Source organism: Salmo trutta, chromosome 21, assembly GCF_901001165.1.
Source record: "Salmo trutta chromosome 21, fSalTru1.1, whole genome shotgun sequence".
NCBI lineage: Eukaryota > Metazoa > Chordata > Actinopteri > Salmoniformes > Salmonidae > Salmo > Salmo trutta.
Genome location: NC_042977.1, coordinates 39,915,096 through 39,934,746, shown reverse-complemented (window position 1 = coordinate 39,934,746; position 19,651 = coordinate 39,915,096). Strand labels below are relative to the sequence as shown.

Genomic DNA, 19,651 nt, shown 5'->3' with positions numbered 1-19,651 from the left:
TTAATTTAGTTTTCCAGGATAAAAAATAAACGGAATGGAGCTAAGCACAGGAAAAATCCCAGAGGAAAACCTGGTTCAGTCTGCTTTCCACTAGATGCTGGGAGATGAATTCGCCTTGTTTACAGAGAAGACGGTAAATGTTCCCGAGTGCCTGAGTTACACTTTTGATTTAAATCTGCTTGAAAATCTGTCAAAACTTGAAAATAGTTGTCTAGCAATGATAAACAACCAATTTGACAGAGCTTGAAGAATTTTGTGAAGAATAATGGGCAAATATTGTACAATCCAAGTGTGCAAATCTCTTATTAGAGATTTACCCAGAAAGATTCACAGCTGTAATCTCTGCCAAAGGTGATTCTAACATGTACAGTTGAAGTCGGAAGTTTACATACATTAAGGTTGGAGTCATTAAAACTCGTTTTTCAACCACTCCACAAATTTCTTGTTAACAATCTATTGTTTTGGCAAGTCGGTTAGGACATCTACTTTTTGCGTGACACAAGTAATTTTTCCAACAATTGTTTACAGACAGATTATTTCACTTATAATTCACTGTATCACAATTCCAGTGGGTCAGAAGTTTACATACACTAAGTTGACTGTGCCTTTAAACAGCTTAGAAAATTCCAGAAAATTATGTCATGGCTATAGAAGCTTCTGACAGGCTAAGTGACATAATTTGAGTCAATAGGAGGTGTACCTGTGGATGTATTTCAAGGCCTACATTCAAACTAAGTGCCTATTTGCTTGACATCATGGGAAAATCAAAAGAAATCAGCCAAGTCTTTTAGAAAACAAATTGTAGACCTCCACAAGTCTGGTTCATCCTTGGGAGCAATTTCCAAACGCCTGAAGGTACCACGTTCATCTGTACAAACAACAGTACGCAGGTATTAACACCATGGGACCATGCAGCCGTCATACCGCTCAGGAAGGAGATGCGTTCTGTCTCCTAGAGGTGAACGTACTTTGGTGAGAAAAGTGCAAATCAATCCTAGAACAACAGCAAAGTACGCTGTGAAGATGCTGGAGGAAACCGGTACAAAAGCATCTATATCCACAGTAAAACGAGTCCTACATTGACATAACCTGAAAGGCCGCTCAGTAAGGAAGAAGCCACTGCTCCAAAACCGCCATAAAAAAAGCCAGATTATGGTTTGCAACTGCACATGGGACAAAGATCGTACTTTTTGGAGAAATGTCCTCTGGTCTGATGAAACAAAAATATAACTATTTGGCCATAATGACCATCGTTATGTTTGGAGGAAAAAGGAGGAGGCTTGCAAACCGAAGAACACCATCCCAACCGTGAAGGACGGGGGGGGCAGCACCATGTTGTGGGGGTGCTTTGCTGGTGCACTTCACAAAATAGATGGCATCCTGAGGAAGGAAAATTTGGTGGATATATCGAAGCAACATCTCAAGACATCAGTCAGGAAGTTAAAGCTTGGTCGCAAAGGGGTCTTCCAAATGAACAATGACCCCAAGCATACTTCCAAAGTTGTGGCAAAATGGCTTAAGGACAACAAAGTCAAGGTATTGGAGTGGCCATCACAAAGCCCTGACCTCAATCCTATGGAAAATTTGTGGGCAGAACTGAAAAAGCATGTGTGTGCAAGGAGGCCTACAAACCTGACTCAGTTACACCAGCTCTGTCAGGAGGAATGGGCCAAAATTCACCCAACTTGTGGAAGGCGACCCGAAACGTTTGACCCAAGTTAAACAATTTAAAGGCTATTTTTCCAAATACAAATTGAGTGTATGTAAACTTCTGACCCACTGGGAATGTGATGAAAGAACTAAAAGCTGAAATAAATAATTCTCTCTACTATTATACTGACATTTCACATTCTTAAAATAAAGTGGTGACCCTAACTGACCTAGGACAGGGAATTTGTACTAGGACTAAATGTCAGGAATTGTGAAAAACTGAGTTTAAATGTATTTGGCTAAGGTGTATGTAAACTTCCGACTTCAACTGTATTGACTCAGGGGTGTGAATACTTATGTAAATTAAATATTTCTGCATTTAATTTTCAATATATTTGCTAAAATGTCTAAAAACATGTATTCACTTTGTCCTTGTGTTGTATTGTGTGTTGATGGGTAGGATTATTATTATTTATTTTTCCATTTTGACATTCTGGCTGTAACACAACAAAATGTGTAATAAGTCAAAGGGTTTGAATACTTTCTGAAGGCACTGTATATTGCCACTCCTATTTGCCATCTTTTCAATCTAAGCCTACAGGAAAGTGTGTGCCCTCAGGCCTGGGGGGAAGGAAAAGTAATTCTGCTACCCAAGAATGTCAAAGCATCCCTTACTTGCTCAAACAGCTGACCACTCAGCCAGCTACCAATCCTTAGTAAACTTTTAGGAAAAATTGTGTTTGACCAGATACAATGCTATTTCACAGTAAACAAATTATCAACTGACTATCAGCACTTACACACATGACTGATGATTGGCTGAAATAAATTGATAATTAGAAAATTGTTGGAGCTGTTTTGTTAGACTTCAGTGGAGATTTTGACGTTATCGTCATAATTCAGTGGAGATTTTGACATTATCGTCATAATCTGCTGCTGGAAAATGAATGCGTTATGGCTTTACATCCCTCCTATAGCGTGGATTGAGCGTTCTGTCTAACAGAGCATAGAGGGTGTTTTTTTTTATGGAAGCCTCTCCATCATAATCCAGGTATAGTTGGGCATTCCCCAGGGCAGCATTCTAGGCCCTTTACTGTTTTAAATCTTTACTAATAACCTGCCATTGGCACTGAGTAAAGCCTGTGTGTCTATGTATGCTGATGACTCCACACAATACTTCAGCTAGCACAGCAAGGGAAATCACTGCAACACTTAACAAAGAGCCCAGTCAGTTTTAGAGTGGGTGGCAAGTAATACGCATTGTATTTGGGACAAATCATTCACTAAACCCTAAACCTCAACAAAATCTTGTAATGAATGATGTGTAAATTGAGCGGTGAGGAGACTAAACTGATTGGAGTAACCCTGGATTGCAAACTGTCATGGTCAAAACATATTGATGCTATGGTAGCTAAGATGAGGAGAGGTCTGTCCTTAATAAATTACCTAGTTTTGTTGTACCTGGACTGTTGCCCAGTCATATGGCCAAATGCCACAAAGAGAGACATAGGCAAATTACAGTTGGTCCAGGACAGAGCAGCACGGATGGCACTTAAATGTACTCGGAGAGTTAACATCAATAACATGCATGTCAATCTCTCCTGGCTCAAAGTGGAGGAGAGATGGACTGCATCACTACTTGTATTTGTGAGGGGCATTGACATGTTAAGTGCACCAAGCTGTCTGTTCAAACAACTAGCACACAGCTCAGACACCCATGCTTACCACACAAGACATGCCACCTAGGGGTCTCTTCACAGTCCCCAAGTACAGAATGGACTCTGGAAACGCACAGTACTAAACAGAGCCATGACTTCATGGGACTCTATTCCACATCAAGTAACTCATGCAAGCAGTAAAATCTGATTTGAAAAACTGATAACACCTTATGGAACAATGTGGACCGTGAGGACACACACACGCACACACACACACGCACACACGCACGCACGCACGCACACACGCACACACACACAAACAGGCACACACACATAGGCCTATGTCCACTACAATAATAATAGGTTAATATTTTTTACTAAAACAATGATTTACAACAATCATACTAATTTTACTTCATCAATAGTAATTAGCTTAACATTATCCTTCACCCTGATCTATTGTAGGTCTATGTAGTTGTTTCCACTCTCACCAGCCTTTGTTAGAAAGTCTCCACTGCCTGTCAGCTTCTCTCTCTGTTCTCGCTCACTCTGTTTTGTCCTCTACTCCGCCCCTTTCCTCCTCCTCTTGATTCTCCCTTTCCTGCCTACACACGCGCACACGCGCACACACACACGCACACACACACACACACACTCACTCACTCACTCACTCACTCACTCACTCACACATACATGCGCGCGCACTCTCTCTCTTCCTCTCTCTTCAGGTTCTACTGGGATTTCACGATGCTTCTCTTCATGGTGGGTAACCTGATTGTCATCCCGGTGGGCATCACCTTCTTCAACGATGGGACGACCACCCCTTGGATCATCTTTAACGTCATCTCCGACACCTTCTTCCTCATGGACCTGGTCCTCAACTTCCGCACTGGCATCATCATCGAGGACAACTCTGACATCATCCTGGACCCCAAGACCATCAAGAAGACGTACCTGAAGACCTGGTTCATCGTGGACTTTGTCTCCTCCATCCCCGTGGATTATATCTTCCTGATCGTGGAGAAGGGGATCGACTCTGAGATGTATAAGACGGCCAGGGCCCTGAGGATCGTACGCTTCACTAAGATCCTGAGTCTGCTGAGGCTGCTGAGGCTGTCCCGGCTCATCCGCTACATCCACCAATGGGAAGAGGTAGGATCACCACCCCCACCCATAAACGCTACATCCTCCAGTGGGAAGAGGTAGAACCCCCACCCCCCACCCCCCACCCCTAAATGCTACATCCTCCAGTGGGAGAGGTAGGACCACCACCCCCCACCCATAAACGCTACATCCACTAGTGAGAAGAGGTAGAACCCCCACCCCCCACCCCTAAATGCTACATCCACTAGTGAGAAGAGGTAGAACCCCCACCCCCCACCCCTAAATGCTACATCCACCAGTGGGAAGAGGTAGGACCCCCACCCCCCACCCCTAAATGCTACATCCACCAGTGGGAAGAGGTAGGACCCCCACCCCCCACCCCTAAATGCTACATCCACCAGTGGGAAGAGGTAGGACCCCCACCCCCCCACCCCCCACCCCTAAACGCTACATCCACTAGTGAGAAGAGGTAGAACCCCCACCCCCCCACCCCTAAATGCTACATCCACCAGTGGGAAGAGGTAGGACCCCCACCCCCCACCCCTAAATGCTACATCCACCAGTGAGAAGAGGTAGGACCCCCACCCCCCCACCCCCCCACCACCCACCCCTAAACGCTACATCCACTAGTGGGAAGAGGTAGGACCCCCACCCCCCCACCCCCCACCCCTAAACGCTATATCCACTAGTGAGAAGAGGTAGTACCCCCACCCCACACCCCCCACCCCTAAACACTATATCCACTCATGAGAAGAGGTAGGACCACCACCCCCCACCCCTAAACGCTACATCCACCAGTGGGAAGAGGTAGAACCACCCCCACCCCCCACCCCCCCTAAACACTACATGGGTTAGTATAATTATCATAACAGATTGCCTCAAGGGGAGCTCGACCTCGACTCATCCACTATTTGTGGTCATGGTGAAAGGATGAATGATTGTAATTATAGTAGACATATAGCACCATTCACTTGGACTCTTAGAGCTTGTAACATGGAAACTCATCTCATCCACTATTAATCTGTAGTACCCACTCACAGCATCATGGCTACATGCTACATGGTTTAATATAGTCACTATAGATGGAAATGCTAATAAAGCTAGATGGCTATTAGTGATGAGGGGGAAAAATTGATACAGTTACATATCCAGTATTTTCTCTTCATGGCTTATTCTCCATTTTCTTTTTAAGTAGGGAGACAATTTGTTTTCAGCACTTTTATTTCCTTGATAGATCAAAACTCATTCTCATGGCTTTCTCTTGTCCGTCTGCGGCAGACATATGGTGAGCAATATGTTTGGAACATCGAATTGCAATAAAATCACAGTATTGAGTAAGATGGTGCCGGAGCAGAAGGCAGACAGTTTACGTGCCCCCAACCGATTGTTTTTTTGTTTGTTTATCTGCGTTGTTTGTAACTTTTTTTAAAACCTTTTTTGTACATATTGTTGCCACTAACGTCTCTTATGACCGAAAATAACTTCTAGACATCAGGACTGCGATTACTCACCACGGACTAGCAGAATCCTATTTCTTCTTTCACGAATCTGACGAGCCCGAGGCGGAGGATATACGGCTCCCTCGGGAACAGGCCCCGACCCCAGTGATCTGCGTGAAGAGGAGAAGGAGAAAGAGACGCTGGAGAGCGGGCTGCCTTCTGAGAAGTCGGAGGCGATCGAATAAACCCCCCACATCCCTCAATTCTGCTAGCAAACATGCAATCTTTGGACAATAAAATGGACGAGTTACTGGGAAGATTAAACTACCAATGGGACATTAAAAACTGTAACATCTTATGCTTCACGGAGTCATGGCTGAACGGTTATACGATGGTTATACGATGTACCGGCAGGATAGAACAGCGGCGTCTGGTAAGACAAAGGGGGGCGGTCTATGTATTTTGTAAACAACAGCTGGTGCACGATATCTAAGGAAGTCTCGAGCTATTGCTCACCTGAGGTAGAGTTTCTCATGATAAGCTGCAGACCACACTACCTACCGAGAGAGTTTTCATCTATATTCTTTGTAGCTGTTTACAGAGCACAGTCAGAGGCTGGCACTAAGATAGCATAGAATGAGCTGTATTCTGCCATAAGCAAACAAGAAAACGCTCACCCAGAGGTGACGTTCCTAGTAGCCAGGGACTTTAATGCAGGGAAACTTAAATCAGTTTTACCAAATTTCTATCAGCATGTTAAATGTGCAACCAGAGGGAAAATAACTCTGGACCACCTATACTCCACACACAGAGATGTATACAAAGCTCTCCCTCGCTCTCCATTTGACAAATCTGACCATAATTCCATCCTCCTGATTCCTGCTTACAAGCAAAAATTATAGCAGGAAGCACCAGTGACTAGATCAATATTAAAAGTGGTCAGATGAAGCAGATGCTAAGCTACATGACTGTTTTGCTAGCACAGACTGGAATATGTTCCGGGATTCATCCAATGGCATTGAGGAGTACACCACATCTGTCATTGGCTTCATCAATAAGTGCATTGATGACGTCGTCCCCACAGTGACCGTAAATACATACCCCAACCAGAAGCTATGGATTACAGGCAGCATCCGCACTGAGCTAAAGGCTAGAGCCGCCGCTTTCAAGGACCGGGACTCTAACCCGGAAGCTTATAAGTAATCCCGCTATGCCCTCTGATGAACCATCAAACAGGCAAAGCGTCAATACAGGACTAAGATCGAGTTGTACTACACCGGCTCTGACGTTCGTCAGATGTGGCAGGGCCTGCAAACCATTACAGACAACAAAGGGAAGCACATCCAAGAACTGCCCAGTGCAAATCAATTTATAACATTTTTGACATGCGTTTTTCTGTATTGTTATTCTGTCTCTCACTGTTCAAATAAACCTACCATTAAAATTATAGACTGATCATTTCTTTGTCAGTGGGCAAACGTACAAAATCAGCAGGGGATCAAATACTTTTTTCCCTCACTGTATATCTCTCTGGTCACCCCCAAAGCCTATTCCTCCTTTGGCCGTCTCTCCTTCCAGTTCTCTGCTGCCAATGACTGGAACGAACTACAAAAATCTCTGAAACTGGAAACACTTATCTCCCTCACTAGTTTTAAGCACCAGCTGTCAGAGCAGCTCACAGATCACTGCACCTGTACATAGCCCATCTATAATTTAGCCCAAACAACTACCACTTCCCCTACTGTATATATATATATTTTTTGCTCCTTTGCACCCCATTATTTCTATTTCTACTTTGCACTTTCTTCCACTACAAATCTACCATTCCAGTGTTTTACTTGCTATATTGTATTTACTTTGCCACCATGGCCTTTTTTGCCTTTACCTCCCTTATCTCACCTCATTTGCTCACATTGTATATAGACTTATTTTTCTACTGTATTATTGACTGTATGTTTGTTTTACTCCATGAGTAACTCTGTGTTGTTGTATGTGTCGAACTGCTTTTCTTTATCTTGGCCAGGTCGCAGTTGTAAATGAGAACTTGTTTTCAACTTGCCTACCTGGTTAAATAAAGCTAAAATAAAAAGCTAAAATAAAAAAATTGTGAATTGGGTAGTGAGGGGTAGTGAATTGTAGATAGTGAATTGTAGATAGTGAATTGGGTAGTGAGGCGTAGTGAATTGTAGATAGTGAAGTGGGTATTGAGAGGTAGTGAGAGGTATTGAGGGGGAGTGAGGGGTAGTGAATTATGCTGAAGGTTGTCTAGACAAGTTGTCTAGGTAGACAATCATAGAATGCTCTGTCAAGCATAGAATATGCAACCAGCACACCCCACTGTTCTGTAACCAGGAACTATTGGTCCCCTATCTATTTGGACTTCTGCATAAATGAATAAAAAAGCAGTTCTGGGTATAGGTGCTGTAAGGTCACTGAGTTCCTTCTCAGACATTTAGTTGTTGGCTGATGCCCAATAAGCCGTGAGACAGATGATCAGTCTGGACCCGGCCCTGTCTGCAAGCTGCATATGTTAGTTTGTTCCCAGTCGTTTGTCAAGTGCCAGGAGGTTTACTTTGCTGTTCTCACTAAAATATGTGTGATGTTGTTGGCAGGAGGGTTTAAGCTTTTAAACACACTTTGCATCCTAATCACCATCAGTGTCGTCACCGTCTCCCCCTTTGACCTGTGAATCCCAGAAGGCGTCAGCTCGTCTTCATTGGCAGCATATTAGAGATGCAAACACATTTAATCAATTGAGATGCCTAAGGAGGTGCAGGTGGGGTGGAGGGATGATAATATGGTGCAGGTGGGGTGGAGGGATGATAATATGGTGCAGGTGGGGTGGAGGGATGATAATATGGTGCAGGTGGGGTGGAGGGATGATAATATGGTGCAGGTGGGGTGGAGGGATGATAATATGGTGCAGGTGGGGTGGAGGGATGATAATATGGTGCAGGTGGGGTGGAGGGATGATAATATGGTACACCGGAGGGATCATACTGTATGTCTTGCTAATTGTTATTATTACCAACCTATGATTCAGTTAGGCTAGCGTTCCTCGTATGGATTTAATTGTGTTTCCATACGTTTTCTGTCTCTTTGTTGGCTTCGGGAATGGATTTCTGATTAGCTGGTTTTTCCTTCGGCCTTCATATCTAGTTATTTGTTCATCTACAGTACATATATGCCTCTGCTCGATTCATTTTTTTAAGGGGTACTTTGTGCTTGGTTGGGCCCCTGGTGTGGATGGCGGATGGTACGGATGGAGGATGGTGGATGGATGCACTGGGCCCTGTGTGTGCACATGACCTTTGGATAATTGGATTTTCTGAAGACATTATGCGGCAAACACACAGAGCGGTGCATGATGGGTAGAGGAGGATACTTGGCATGCATGGAAGATGAGTGCTGAGATTGGCTGGTGTTAAACAGACAAAAAAAAATATGGTATTCAGTCGGAGTCTCAACTTACTATTGAGAGTTAGAATAATAGAATACACAATTTCTATTATTTGGTTGTGCGTCAGCATTCACTCAATTAGCCCATATTACCAAATTGTTTTTATATTGGTAAGTTAGTCTAGCGGCCAGCTATCTAAACTTGTAGTAAGCATGGTCGAATTACCGAGCGGCATGGGGCCCATTGATCATCAGTTCATATCATATTAAAAACTGCAAATATTTGCCTCCCCCCTATGGCAAAATGTGTAGAATTGCTGACCCACGAACCACTGTGGCCCCATCAAAGTTGCCCATCCCTGCCATAGGAGAACCCTTTGAAGAACCCTTTTTGGCTGCAGGAAGAACCCTTTTGGTTCCAGGTAGAACCTAAAAGTGTTCTACCTGGAACCAAACATGATCATCCTTTGGGGACCGCCGAAGAACCCTTTTGTAACCTTTTTTTCTAAGAGTGTAGAGTGGAGTTTGGAGAGGAAGTGTTGAGTACGGTACTAGACGTGCTTCTCCACTGTTTAGGGCTGTGAGTGTTGTGCCAGTCACTTTGCTGACAGCTGTTGCACTGCACTGGGCTGTGTTTACAGGCATCAGAACAGCGCAACTTGGTTTAGATCATTGTTTAGAAAGCAGCAGCAAAAGTCACAAAAGAAACCTGATTTGGTTTTCTGCAAATATATAAATACCATGGGTGTCTTACTTTTGGGAACTTTACAGTCCTGTTGATCAAACAACCAACAGGTAGGATTCTTCCTGGTTCATTCTGAAAACCTTCTATATAACACAAGACACTGCCGCACCCTCCCCACTGCCGCACCTCACATAGTACATTCTCTATCAGATATATAGGTACCATACTCTGGAATTTTTATCTTCACATTGCCAAAACATCATCATCCCTCAATAACTTCAAGGGAAGACTGGGATTCAGCCTGATGAACCAAACTACTCAGTAATCTCCTCCATGTAGCCTAACTCTCACACACTCACATCCACACATGCACACACACATTTAAACAAAACAATATATATATATTCGTGATTACTGATCAATTTATTTATACATTTATAATTAGTAGGTTTTGTTATCTGTTTTAACAAACTTTTTTTTTGTACTTATTTATTATATATTGTTTGTTTGTGGTGTGGTTTTCATATAAGCCCTTGGGCTTCCAACCACACCTGCACACTGTTTTCTTTGATGAAAATAAATAAATAAATTAATACAGAAATAAAAAAATAAGTTGCCTATGCACAATAATAACAACAAGGTTATCTAGCCTGAGCCAGATGTGCTAAAGTCCAGCACAGTGGGTGGTAGGCAAACCCTCTCAAACTTTTTCAGTACGTGGTCGAAATTGCACAGTGAATATGATGAGGAATAGTAGCCTGCTGAGCCTCCTGCAGCCCGCCCCCAGTCCCATAATAACCCACAAGTGAATGAGGTTTAGAGCTTGCCTGCCTGCTCATTTGATCAATGCCAAATACATTTTGATTGACAACTAAGAGATATTCTAACAGTTGGTCAAGTCTGAGTAAATGAGTAGCTAGCTTAGTGATCCTAATAGCTGTAGCCACCAAAGCTGAAAATAAAACATTGGGGGAAAAGTCTTCCACTCACACACTTGTCCAGGCGATAACATCACATCCTTCCAGCAGCTAGCTAGCGAGCTACAGTACAAGGCTCTGTGTCAGTTTAGGTTCTAGCTAGCTATCAAGCCATATAGCTAGCTTGCTAAATAAGTAGGCCTGCATAAATAGATCATCTAGCTATAGCACTAGCCACGTAACGGGACTGCATAGCTAGATTTATTGTGTTGAGATTCCCAATCACTGCCCTTTTCAATCTGTTTTTGTGCAAAGCATTGGGTCAGTGAACCTGAAACAGTTCATCTCCTGAATGGCTGGAGGCAGTTAACAATGTGCTAGCTGTGATTTACAACCTGATATAGCAATATTTATTAGACTACCTACCTAGCGATCTATTGGTGAATTTTATTAATCACGCATTGACTGCATACATTTAATTCTGCCAACAATGACTTGCTCTACATAATTTGAATTTTGAGTCGAAAAATGACCTATTTTTAGACCGATATAATGACTGTTTGTTTCATTTCTACAAAGTAGTTCCACTTCAAACTGGATCCTCTACTAATGGGAATTGCCATGGCGACATAACTGTTTGTGCTCTAGTAGTAGCAGTTTGCTTTTGCCGTTGTTGCTGTTGTTGTAGTAGTTGCTATTCACTCCTCCAATTGATTATGTGAGTGTTTATTGTTTCCCACACAAAAATAAAATGTTGGTTTGAAGACTTGAGGGTCTAATTGAATGAGTAATTTTGGTGATTACATTTTCACACAAAATTGCGGAGAATCTGCCTCAAAATGTGTCCAATTTCTGCTTCTCTTTGGTTCACTATTTTCAGATTTCTCATAATGCCATAAGAACCTTGGCGCTGTCCATGGGGCCTCATTAGAGCCATACAGTTTGCCAATCAGTCCTCCATGTGTAACGGCTGTTGCAGGGAGTAGACCAAGGCGCAGCGTGTTGAGTGCTCATCATGTATTTATTGTACTGAAAACACATAAACAAAGAAACAAAAACTGACAGCCAAACAGTTCTGTCAAGTAAGCAACACTAAACAGAAATTAACCACCCACAAAACCCAAAGGAAAACAGGCTGCCTAAGTATGGCTCCCAATCAGAGACAACGATATACAGCTGTCCCTGATTGAGAACCATACCTGGCCAAAACAAAGAAATACACAAAACATAGAAAACGGAACATAGAATGCCCACCCTAGTCACACCCTGGCATAACCAAAATAGAGAATAAAACCCTCTCTATGGCCAGGGCGTGACACCATGTTGGCGCCAAACATTCCATGACAGTAACATTCTAATCGGTATTCTCTGTAGAATATAATTCTCTTAGAACCTTTGGTGCCAACATGACACCCATTCTGATTCTGTGTCTTAAACTAAGTTAGCAGAACTCTGCATACTGTAAATATTGCTCTGGTATTGTGACTATCTCCTCTCCTCCTCAACATGTCACTAATCATAAGTGACATGTTGACTCTATAAATAGATGTGCTGAAGTGCAGTATTTTGTAAGTTGCCAGCTCATATTAGAAACCAACTATCAGAAGCCCCAAAAGGTTAAAGTGGCATTATGAAAGATCAACTGGTTATTCATGTCCAATCACAGCCGTGGTAGAGATAGTGTATGATGTCATCAGTCAGTGACTATGAGTTAGCAATGCACCATACTCATTTACATTTACATTTGAATCATTTTATCCAGAGCGACTTACAGGTACATTCATTTTAAGGTAGCTAGGTTGGACAACCAAATATCTCAGTCATAGTAAGTAAAAATTTCCTCGATAAAGAAGCTATCAGCAAGTAGGAAAAAGTCAAGTGCTAGTAGGAAAAAGTCAAGTGTGAAAGACAAGGGTGTTATTTCTATGTTTACATTTTTTCAGAGGAGGGAGGAAGGGGTGCTATGGGATATTTAAGATGCTCTTTGAAGAGGTAGGATTTCAGACATTGGGCAGGGACTCTGCTGACCTGGCATCAGGGGAATCTGCTTCCACCATTGGGGTGCCAGGACTGAGAAGCATTTAGTCTTCCATCTTGTATTTACTAATACCTCCTCAGGGATCATTGAAAGATGATTGTCCTTGTGGCCAGTTTGGCTTCTTGCTTAGGGCTCTTTGATCTGTTTGGATTTAGAGACGCACACTGATTTTAACTGGTTGTGTTTAGAGAAGGACACTGATTTTATCTGGTTGGGTTTAGAGACGCACACTGATTTTATCTGGTTGTGTTTAGAGAAGCACACTGATTTTATCTGGTTGGGTTTAGAGAAGCACACTGATTTTATCTGGTTGGGTTTAGAGAAGCACACTGATTTTATCTGGTTGGGTTTAGAGAAGCACACTGATTTTATCTGGTTGGGTTTAGAGAAGCACACTGATTTTATCTGGTTGTGTTTAGAGAAGGACACTGATTTTATCTGGTTGTGTTTAGAGAAGCACACTGATTTTATCTGGTTGGGTTTAGAGAAGCATACTGATTTTATCTGGTTGTGTTTAGAGAAGCACACTGATTTTATCTGGTTGGGTTTAGAGAAGCACACTGATTTTATCTGGTTGGGTTTAGAGAAGCACACTGATTTTATCTGGTTGGGTTTAGAGAAGAACACTGATTTTATCTGGTTGGGTTTAGAGAAGCACACTGATTTTATCTGGTTGGGTTTAGAGAAGCACACTGATTTTATCTGGTTGGGTTTAGAGAAGCACACTGATTTTATCTGGTTGGGTTTAGAGAAGCACACTGATTTTATCTGGTTGGGTTTAGAGAAGAACACTGATTTTATCTGGTTGGGTTTAGAGAAGCACACTGATTTTATCTGGTTGGGTTTAGAGAAGAACACTGATTTTATCTGGTTGGGTTTAGAGAAGAACACTGATTTTATCTGGTTGGGTTTAGAGAAGAACACTGATTTTATCTGGTTGGGTTTAGAGAAGCACACTGATTTTCTGGTTGGGTTTAGAGAAGCACACTGATTTTATCTGGTTGGGTTTAGAGAAGCACACTGATTTTGACAATAATGATCCATGGTTGGCTAAAGTGACAACCTTGTGACTGATCAGTGAGATGACATCAGATAGGATTCTTCCTAATGGTTCCCTGTCCATCCCACAGAGAGGGATGGAGTAGAAAAGAGAGACTCCTATTGAGTGTGTATATTTATTTATTTATATTACCTTTATTTAACTAGGCAAGTCAGTTAAGAAAAAAATCTGGTTAACTGCCTTGTTCAGGGCAGAACGACAGATTTTTACCTTGTCAGCTCTAGGATTTGATCTTGCAACCTTTCAGTTACTAGTCCAAAGCGTTAACCACTAGGCTACCTGCTGTGTATATCCATCTGTGCCTACAGACTTGTGTACCGGTATGTGTTTGTGTGGGAGTGAGTGAGGGAGTCCTGTCGTGTGTGTTACAGTTCTGATGAATGTGTTGTATCTGGCCGTAACAAATGTCTGCTCTGTTCCTGCTGTGTATCTGATGGCCGACTGATGGGAAGCTGTCTTCCCCCTCTCATTAATCGTTCTTAATCCGGTCCAAAGGAACAGCAGGCAACATGGTTCTGCTGACTGTAGTCTTCTCCTTTAATCCTGCTTCTAGGAATTGTCATCTTGATCACTAGAGAATCTTGCAGCAAATTAAACAGGAAATCGTGAAGAATTCTGTGACTTTGATTCTCTCTCTATTTTTCTCTCTCTCTCTCTGCTTCTCTATCTCTCGCTGTCTCTCTCTCTCTCTCTCTCTCTCACACACACACACACACACACACACACACACACACACACACACACACACACACACACACACACACACACACACACACACACGTCCTTCCTCTCTGCCTTAACTCATTCCTTGTCTCTCCATCTCTGTTTTAGATCTTCCATATGACCTATGACCTGGCCAGTGCAGTAATGCGTATCTTCAACCTGATTGGTATGATGCTGCTGCTGTGTCACTGGGATGGCTGTCTGCAATTCCTGGTTCCCATGCTGCAGGACTTCCCCCAGGACTGCTGGGTCTCCCTCAACAAGATGGTGGTATGTGTTTGATTCATTACATGTTTTACATTCACAAGTAAAACTGGATAAACAGAAAAAAAGTCTCTGCACACTTCCAGTTCGATACAAAGTTATTTTGATTGTAGCTAAGCTTTCGTTCAATTGACCTTCATCAGATCATATTATGCACAGTGACGCACAGTTATGCTCTGATGAAGGTTTATTGACCGAAAGCTCAGATACAATTAAAATAACTTTGTATCGGACTGGAAGTGTGCAGAGACTTTTTTCTGTTAATCCAGCTTTCAGCACCTTCAGTAATCAATTTTGGGTGTGCGGTGGATTCAATGTATTATATACATTCATAGTTAGAACTAGTGACTAGAGCGGAAAAAGGAAACATCAGTCATACGCCATTCATTAATCAATGCTTTGTTCCTAATCAATAAGAATAGTCTCCCACAGGTACACAATAAACATCTAACAGATACAGATTCTGTTGTTGATTTATCAATAGACCAAAAGACCTTCATCATATTGCTCGTGAACAAGGCCTATTGGGAAAACACATCAATGTGTTTTAACTAGAAATCAGTCCAGTGATTAGTACTATTGATGGTTGTTTGAACTGTTAGAACAGTCAGCCAGTGAGCCAGACACAGCCAGCCCAGCCATCTGAAGACGAGCGAGGGAATGCTGAGAAAAATAACAAGTCAGGCAACACGATTTATGCACACCTACGCATCCCTCCCTCCCTCTCTCCCTCCCTCCCTACATATCCCTCCCTCCCTCTCTCCCTCCCTACGCATCCCTCCCTCCCTCTCTCCCTCCCTCCCTCCCTCCCTCCCTACACATCCCTCCCTCCATCTCTCCCTCCCTCCCTCCCTCTCTCCCTCCCTACACATCCCTTCCTCCCTCCATTTCTCCCTCCCTCCCTCCCTCCCTCTCTCCCTTCCTACACATCCCTCCCTCCATCTCTCCCTCCCTCCCTTCCTCCCTCTCTCCCTCCCTACACATCCCTCCCTCCCTCTCTCCCTCCCTCCCTCTCTCCCTCCCTACGCATCCCTCCCTCCCTCTCTCCCTCCCTACACATCTCTCCCTTCATCTCTCCCTCCCTCCCTCTCTCCCTCCCTCCCTCCCTACGCATCCCTCCCTCTCTCCCTCCCTACGCATCCCTCCCTCTCTCCCTCCCTACACATCTCTCCCTTCATCTCTCCCTCCCTCTCTCCCTCCCTACGCATCCCTCCCTCCCTCTCTCCCTCCCTCCCTCTCTCCCTCCCTACGCATCCCTCCCTCCCTCTCACCCTCCCTCCCTCTCTCCCTCTCTCTCTCCCTCCCTACGCATCCCTCCCTCCCTCTCTCCCTCCCTCCCTCTCTCCCTCCCTATGCATCCCTCCATCTCTCCCTCCCTCCCTCTCTCCCTCCCTACGCATCCCTCCCTCCCTCTCTCTCTACCTACGCATCCCTCCCTCCATCTCTCCCTGCCTCCCTCTCTCCCTACCTACGCATCCCTCCCTCCATCTCTCCCTCCACATCCCTCCCTCCCCCCTCCCTACGCATCCCTTCCTCCCTCCATCTCTCCCTCCCTCCCTCCACATCCCTCTCTCCATATCTCAATCCCTCCCTCCATCTCTCTCCCTCTGCATCCCTCTCTCCCTCCCTACGCATCCCTCCCTCCCTCCCTCTCTCCCTCCATCCACATCCCTCTTTCCCTCCGCATCCCTCCCTCCATCTCTCCCTCCCTCCGCATCCCTCCCTCCATCTCTCCCTCCCTCCACATCCCTCTCTCCCTCCCTCTCTCCCTCCACATCCCTCTCTCCCTCCCTCTGCATCCCTCCCTCCATCTCTCCCTCCCTCCCTCCACATCCCTCTCTCCCTCCCTCCATCTCTCCCTCACTCCCTCTCTCCCTCCGCATCCCTCCCTCCATCTCTCCCTCCCTCCGCATCCCTCTCTCCCTCCCTCCACCCACATCCCTCTTTCCCTCCGCATCCCTCCCTCCATCTCTCCCTCCCTCCGCATCCCTCCCTCCATCTCTCCCTCCCTCCACATCCCTCTCTCCCTCCCTCTCTCCCTCCACATCCCTCTCTCCCTCCCTCTGCATCCCTCCCTCCATCTCTCCCTCCCTCCCTCCACATCCCTCTCTCCCTCCCTCCATCTCTCCCTCCCTCCCTCTCTCCCTCCGCATCCCTCCCTCCATCTCTCCCTCCCTCCGCATCCCTCTCTCCCTCCCTCCACATCCCTCTCTCCCTCCCTCTCTCCCTCCGCATCCATCCATCCCTCCCTCCATCTCTCCCTCCCTCTGCATCCCTCTCTCCCTCCCTCTGCATCCCTCCCTCCATCTCTCCCTCCCTCCACATCCCTCTCTCCCTCCCTCTCTCCCTCCGCATCCCTCTCTCCCTCCCTCTGCATCTCTCCCCCTCTCTCTCCCTACTTCCACATCCCTCCATCCCTCCCTCCCTCTATCCCTCCCTCTCTTTCTCTCACCGGGGTGGGGCGATGACAGGAAAGATTAAGAGGGAAAGGGAGGAATGGGAATGTGCCCGGGCAGCAGGCTCCTTTGCTCCTGTCTCTTTTCTCTGGGAGGTAAAAGCTGAGTGTTTATAGGTCCATCCATCAGTCCGGCCTTTTACATGCCCAGGGAAAACCGCTCCGTCTCCCAGCTTCTGCCCTACCCACCAGGCACAGCTCCAAATGGGTTTTTAAACGGATTGGGTTCTGCTCCTCCGCTGTCATTGGGCCTGCCACCACGTCACGTAAATGTTCCGTTATTTTTACATTTTCCTGCAGGGCAGATGTTGACATGTGTTCCTTTTTATCGACGTACAGAACTAATACCCCATCAAATGAGTCCCCCGGTGGGCCTAAAGCAATGAGAGGAGAAAGCAGATAAAAGTTTTCCTTTTATCTGTTATGAAGGGACGAATCCCTCTTGGTTTGTGATGTTCAATTGAATTAGACTAGACTGTCATCTGAGCTGTGTTTCCAGCTGTTTTGTGTCTCAAGATTTGTTTAAATCAGGTCAGCTGAGAGAGGAGGAAACTACCATGGCTCTGCTTCCCAATCTTACGACCTTGGGAGGTATTGCAGGGGTGAGGTGAGGGGTCAAGTGACCAGAACAGATATTAGTTGATTTGTTGATTGATTAAGTAACAATGCTAATATGAAAGGCCTGTTTGAGAATGTGATAACAACAGTGGGACTCGTGTGGATTTCCCAGGACACTCTCTCTAATGCAAGGTTCTGAACATCTCCACCTCTCAGGAGTGTGATTGTCATTTCCCATAAGTGTGATGTCAGACTGTAAGAAACCACTTGACCTTCTCTGACAGGTACTATGTCATTCCTATGACAATGCAATACAGGCATTCTGACAGGCCACCTCAAAGTAAAAACCCTATCCTTCTGTAATAGACACCTAGGGGTCCTGAAGACTGTATAGTGTACTGTATAAACTTCCAAACTGACACTCTCTCTCTGTCAGGCCATTGACTTCCCCCTTTCCCTCCCCCTCTTCCTCCCTCCCCCTCTTCCTCCCTCCCGGTGTATAATCAAGGGCAGCATCTCTCCAGAGGGCCGTCACTCTGAAGCGAGCGGCCCAGGCCACCTGAGACCTCCCCGTTATTCAGTGGCTGACAACTCGTAACATTAGCCACCGTGTAGCAGCCAGGACATCCATCATCACTACTACACCTACACAAGCTATAGTACAGGTTGGTGGAGGAGTCAGGAGTCCCCACAGGCAGTAACTCATGGAGGGCAACGTGAGGCGTACGGGGGTGAGGGCAGGCAGGTTGTTGTAACCCTTTTGAAGAGTATTCAGTGGTGAACCTATAGGCCTTCAGTGGTGAACCTATAGGCCTTCAGTGGTGAACCTATAGGCCTTCAGTGGTGAACCTATAGACCTTCAGTGGTAAACCTATAGGCCTTCAGTGGTGAACCTATAGGCCTTCAGTGGTGAACCTATAGACCTTCAGTGGTGAACCTATAGGCCTTCAGTGGTGAACCTATAGGCCTTCAGTGGTGAACCTATAGACCTTCAGTGGTGAACCTATAGACCTTCAGTGGTGAACCTATATGCCTTCGGTGGTGAACCTATAGGCCTTCAGTGGTGAACCTATAGGCCTTCAGTGGTGAACCTATATGCCTTCAGTGGTGAACCTATAGACCTTCAGTGGTGAACCTATAGGCCTTCAGTGGTGAACCTATAGACCTTCAGTGGTGAACCTATAGGCCTTCAGTGGTGAACCTATAGACCTTCAGTGTTGAACCTATAGACCTTCAGTGGTGAACCTATAGGCCTTCAGTGGTGAACCTATAGACCTTGAGTGGTAAACCTATAGACCTTCAGTGGTGAACCTATAGGCCTTCAGTGGTGAACCTATAGACCTTGAGTGGTGAACCTATAGGCCTTCAGTGGTGAACCTATAGGCCTTCAGTGGTGAACCTATAGACCTTCAGTGGTGAACCTATAGGCCTTCAGTGGTGAACCTATAGACCTTCAGTGGTGAACCTATAGACCTTCAGTGGTGAACCTATAGGCCTTCAGTGTGTGACAGGTTAGTACAGTGGTGAACCTATAGGCCTTCAGTGTGTGACAGGTTAGTACAGTGGTGAACCTATAGGTCTTCAGTGTGTGACAGGTTAGTACAGTGGTGAACCTATAGGTCTTCAGTGTGTGACAGGTTAGTACAGTGGTGAACCTATAGGTCTTCAGTGTGACAGGTTAGTACAGTGGAGAACCTATAG

The 19,651-nt window shown here is 45.0% G+C and overlaps 1 protein-coding gene across 1 annotated transcript in view; it reads left to right on the top strand.

Moving 5' to 3' along the window:
• The window catches only part of LOC115156457 (potassium/sodium hyperpolarization-activated cyclic nucleotide-gated channel 2), a 116,691-nt gene that overhangs the window by 10,241 nt on the left and 86,799 nt on the right, over positions 1 to 19,651 (top strand). Inside the window, exons 2-3 of the mRNA XM_029703880.1 lie at positions 4,037 to 4,460; positions 14,782 to 14,943. Of these exons, the coding sequence (XP_029559740.1) occupies positions 4,037 to 4,460; positions 14,782 to 14,943 (586 nt within the window). The remainder of the gene's footprint in view (positions 1 to 4,036; positions 4,461 to 14,781; positions 14,944 to 19,651) is intronic.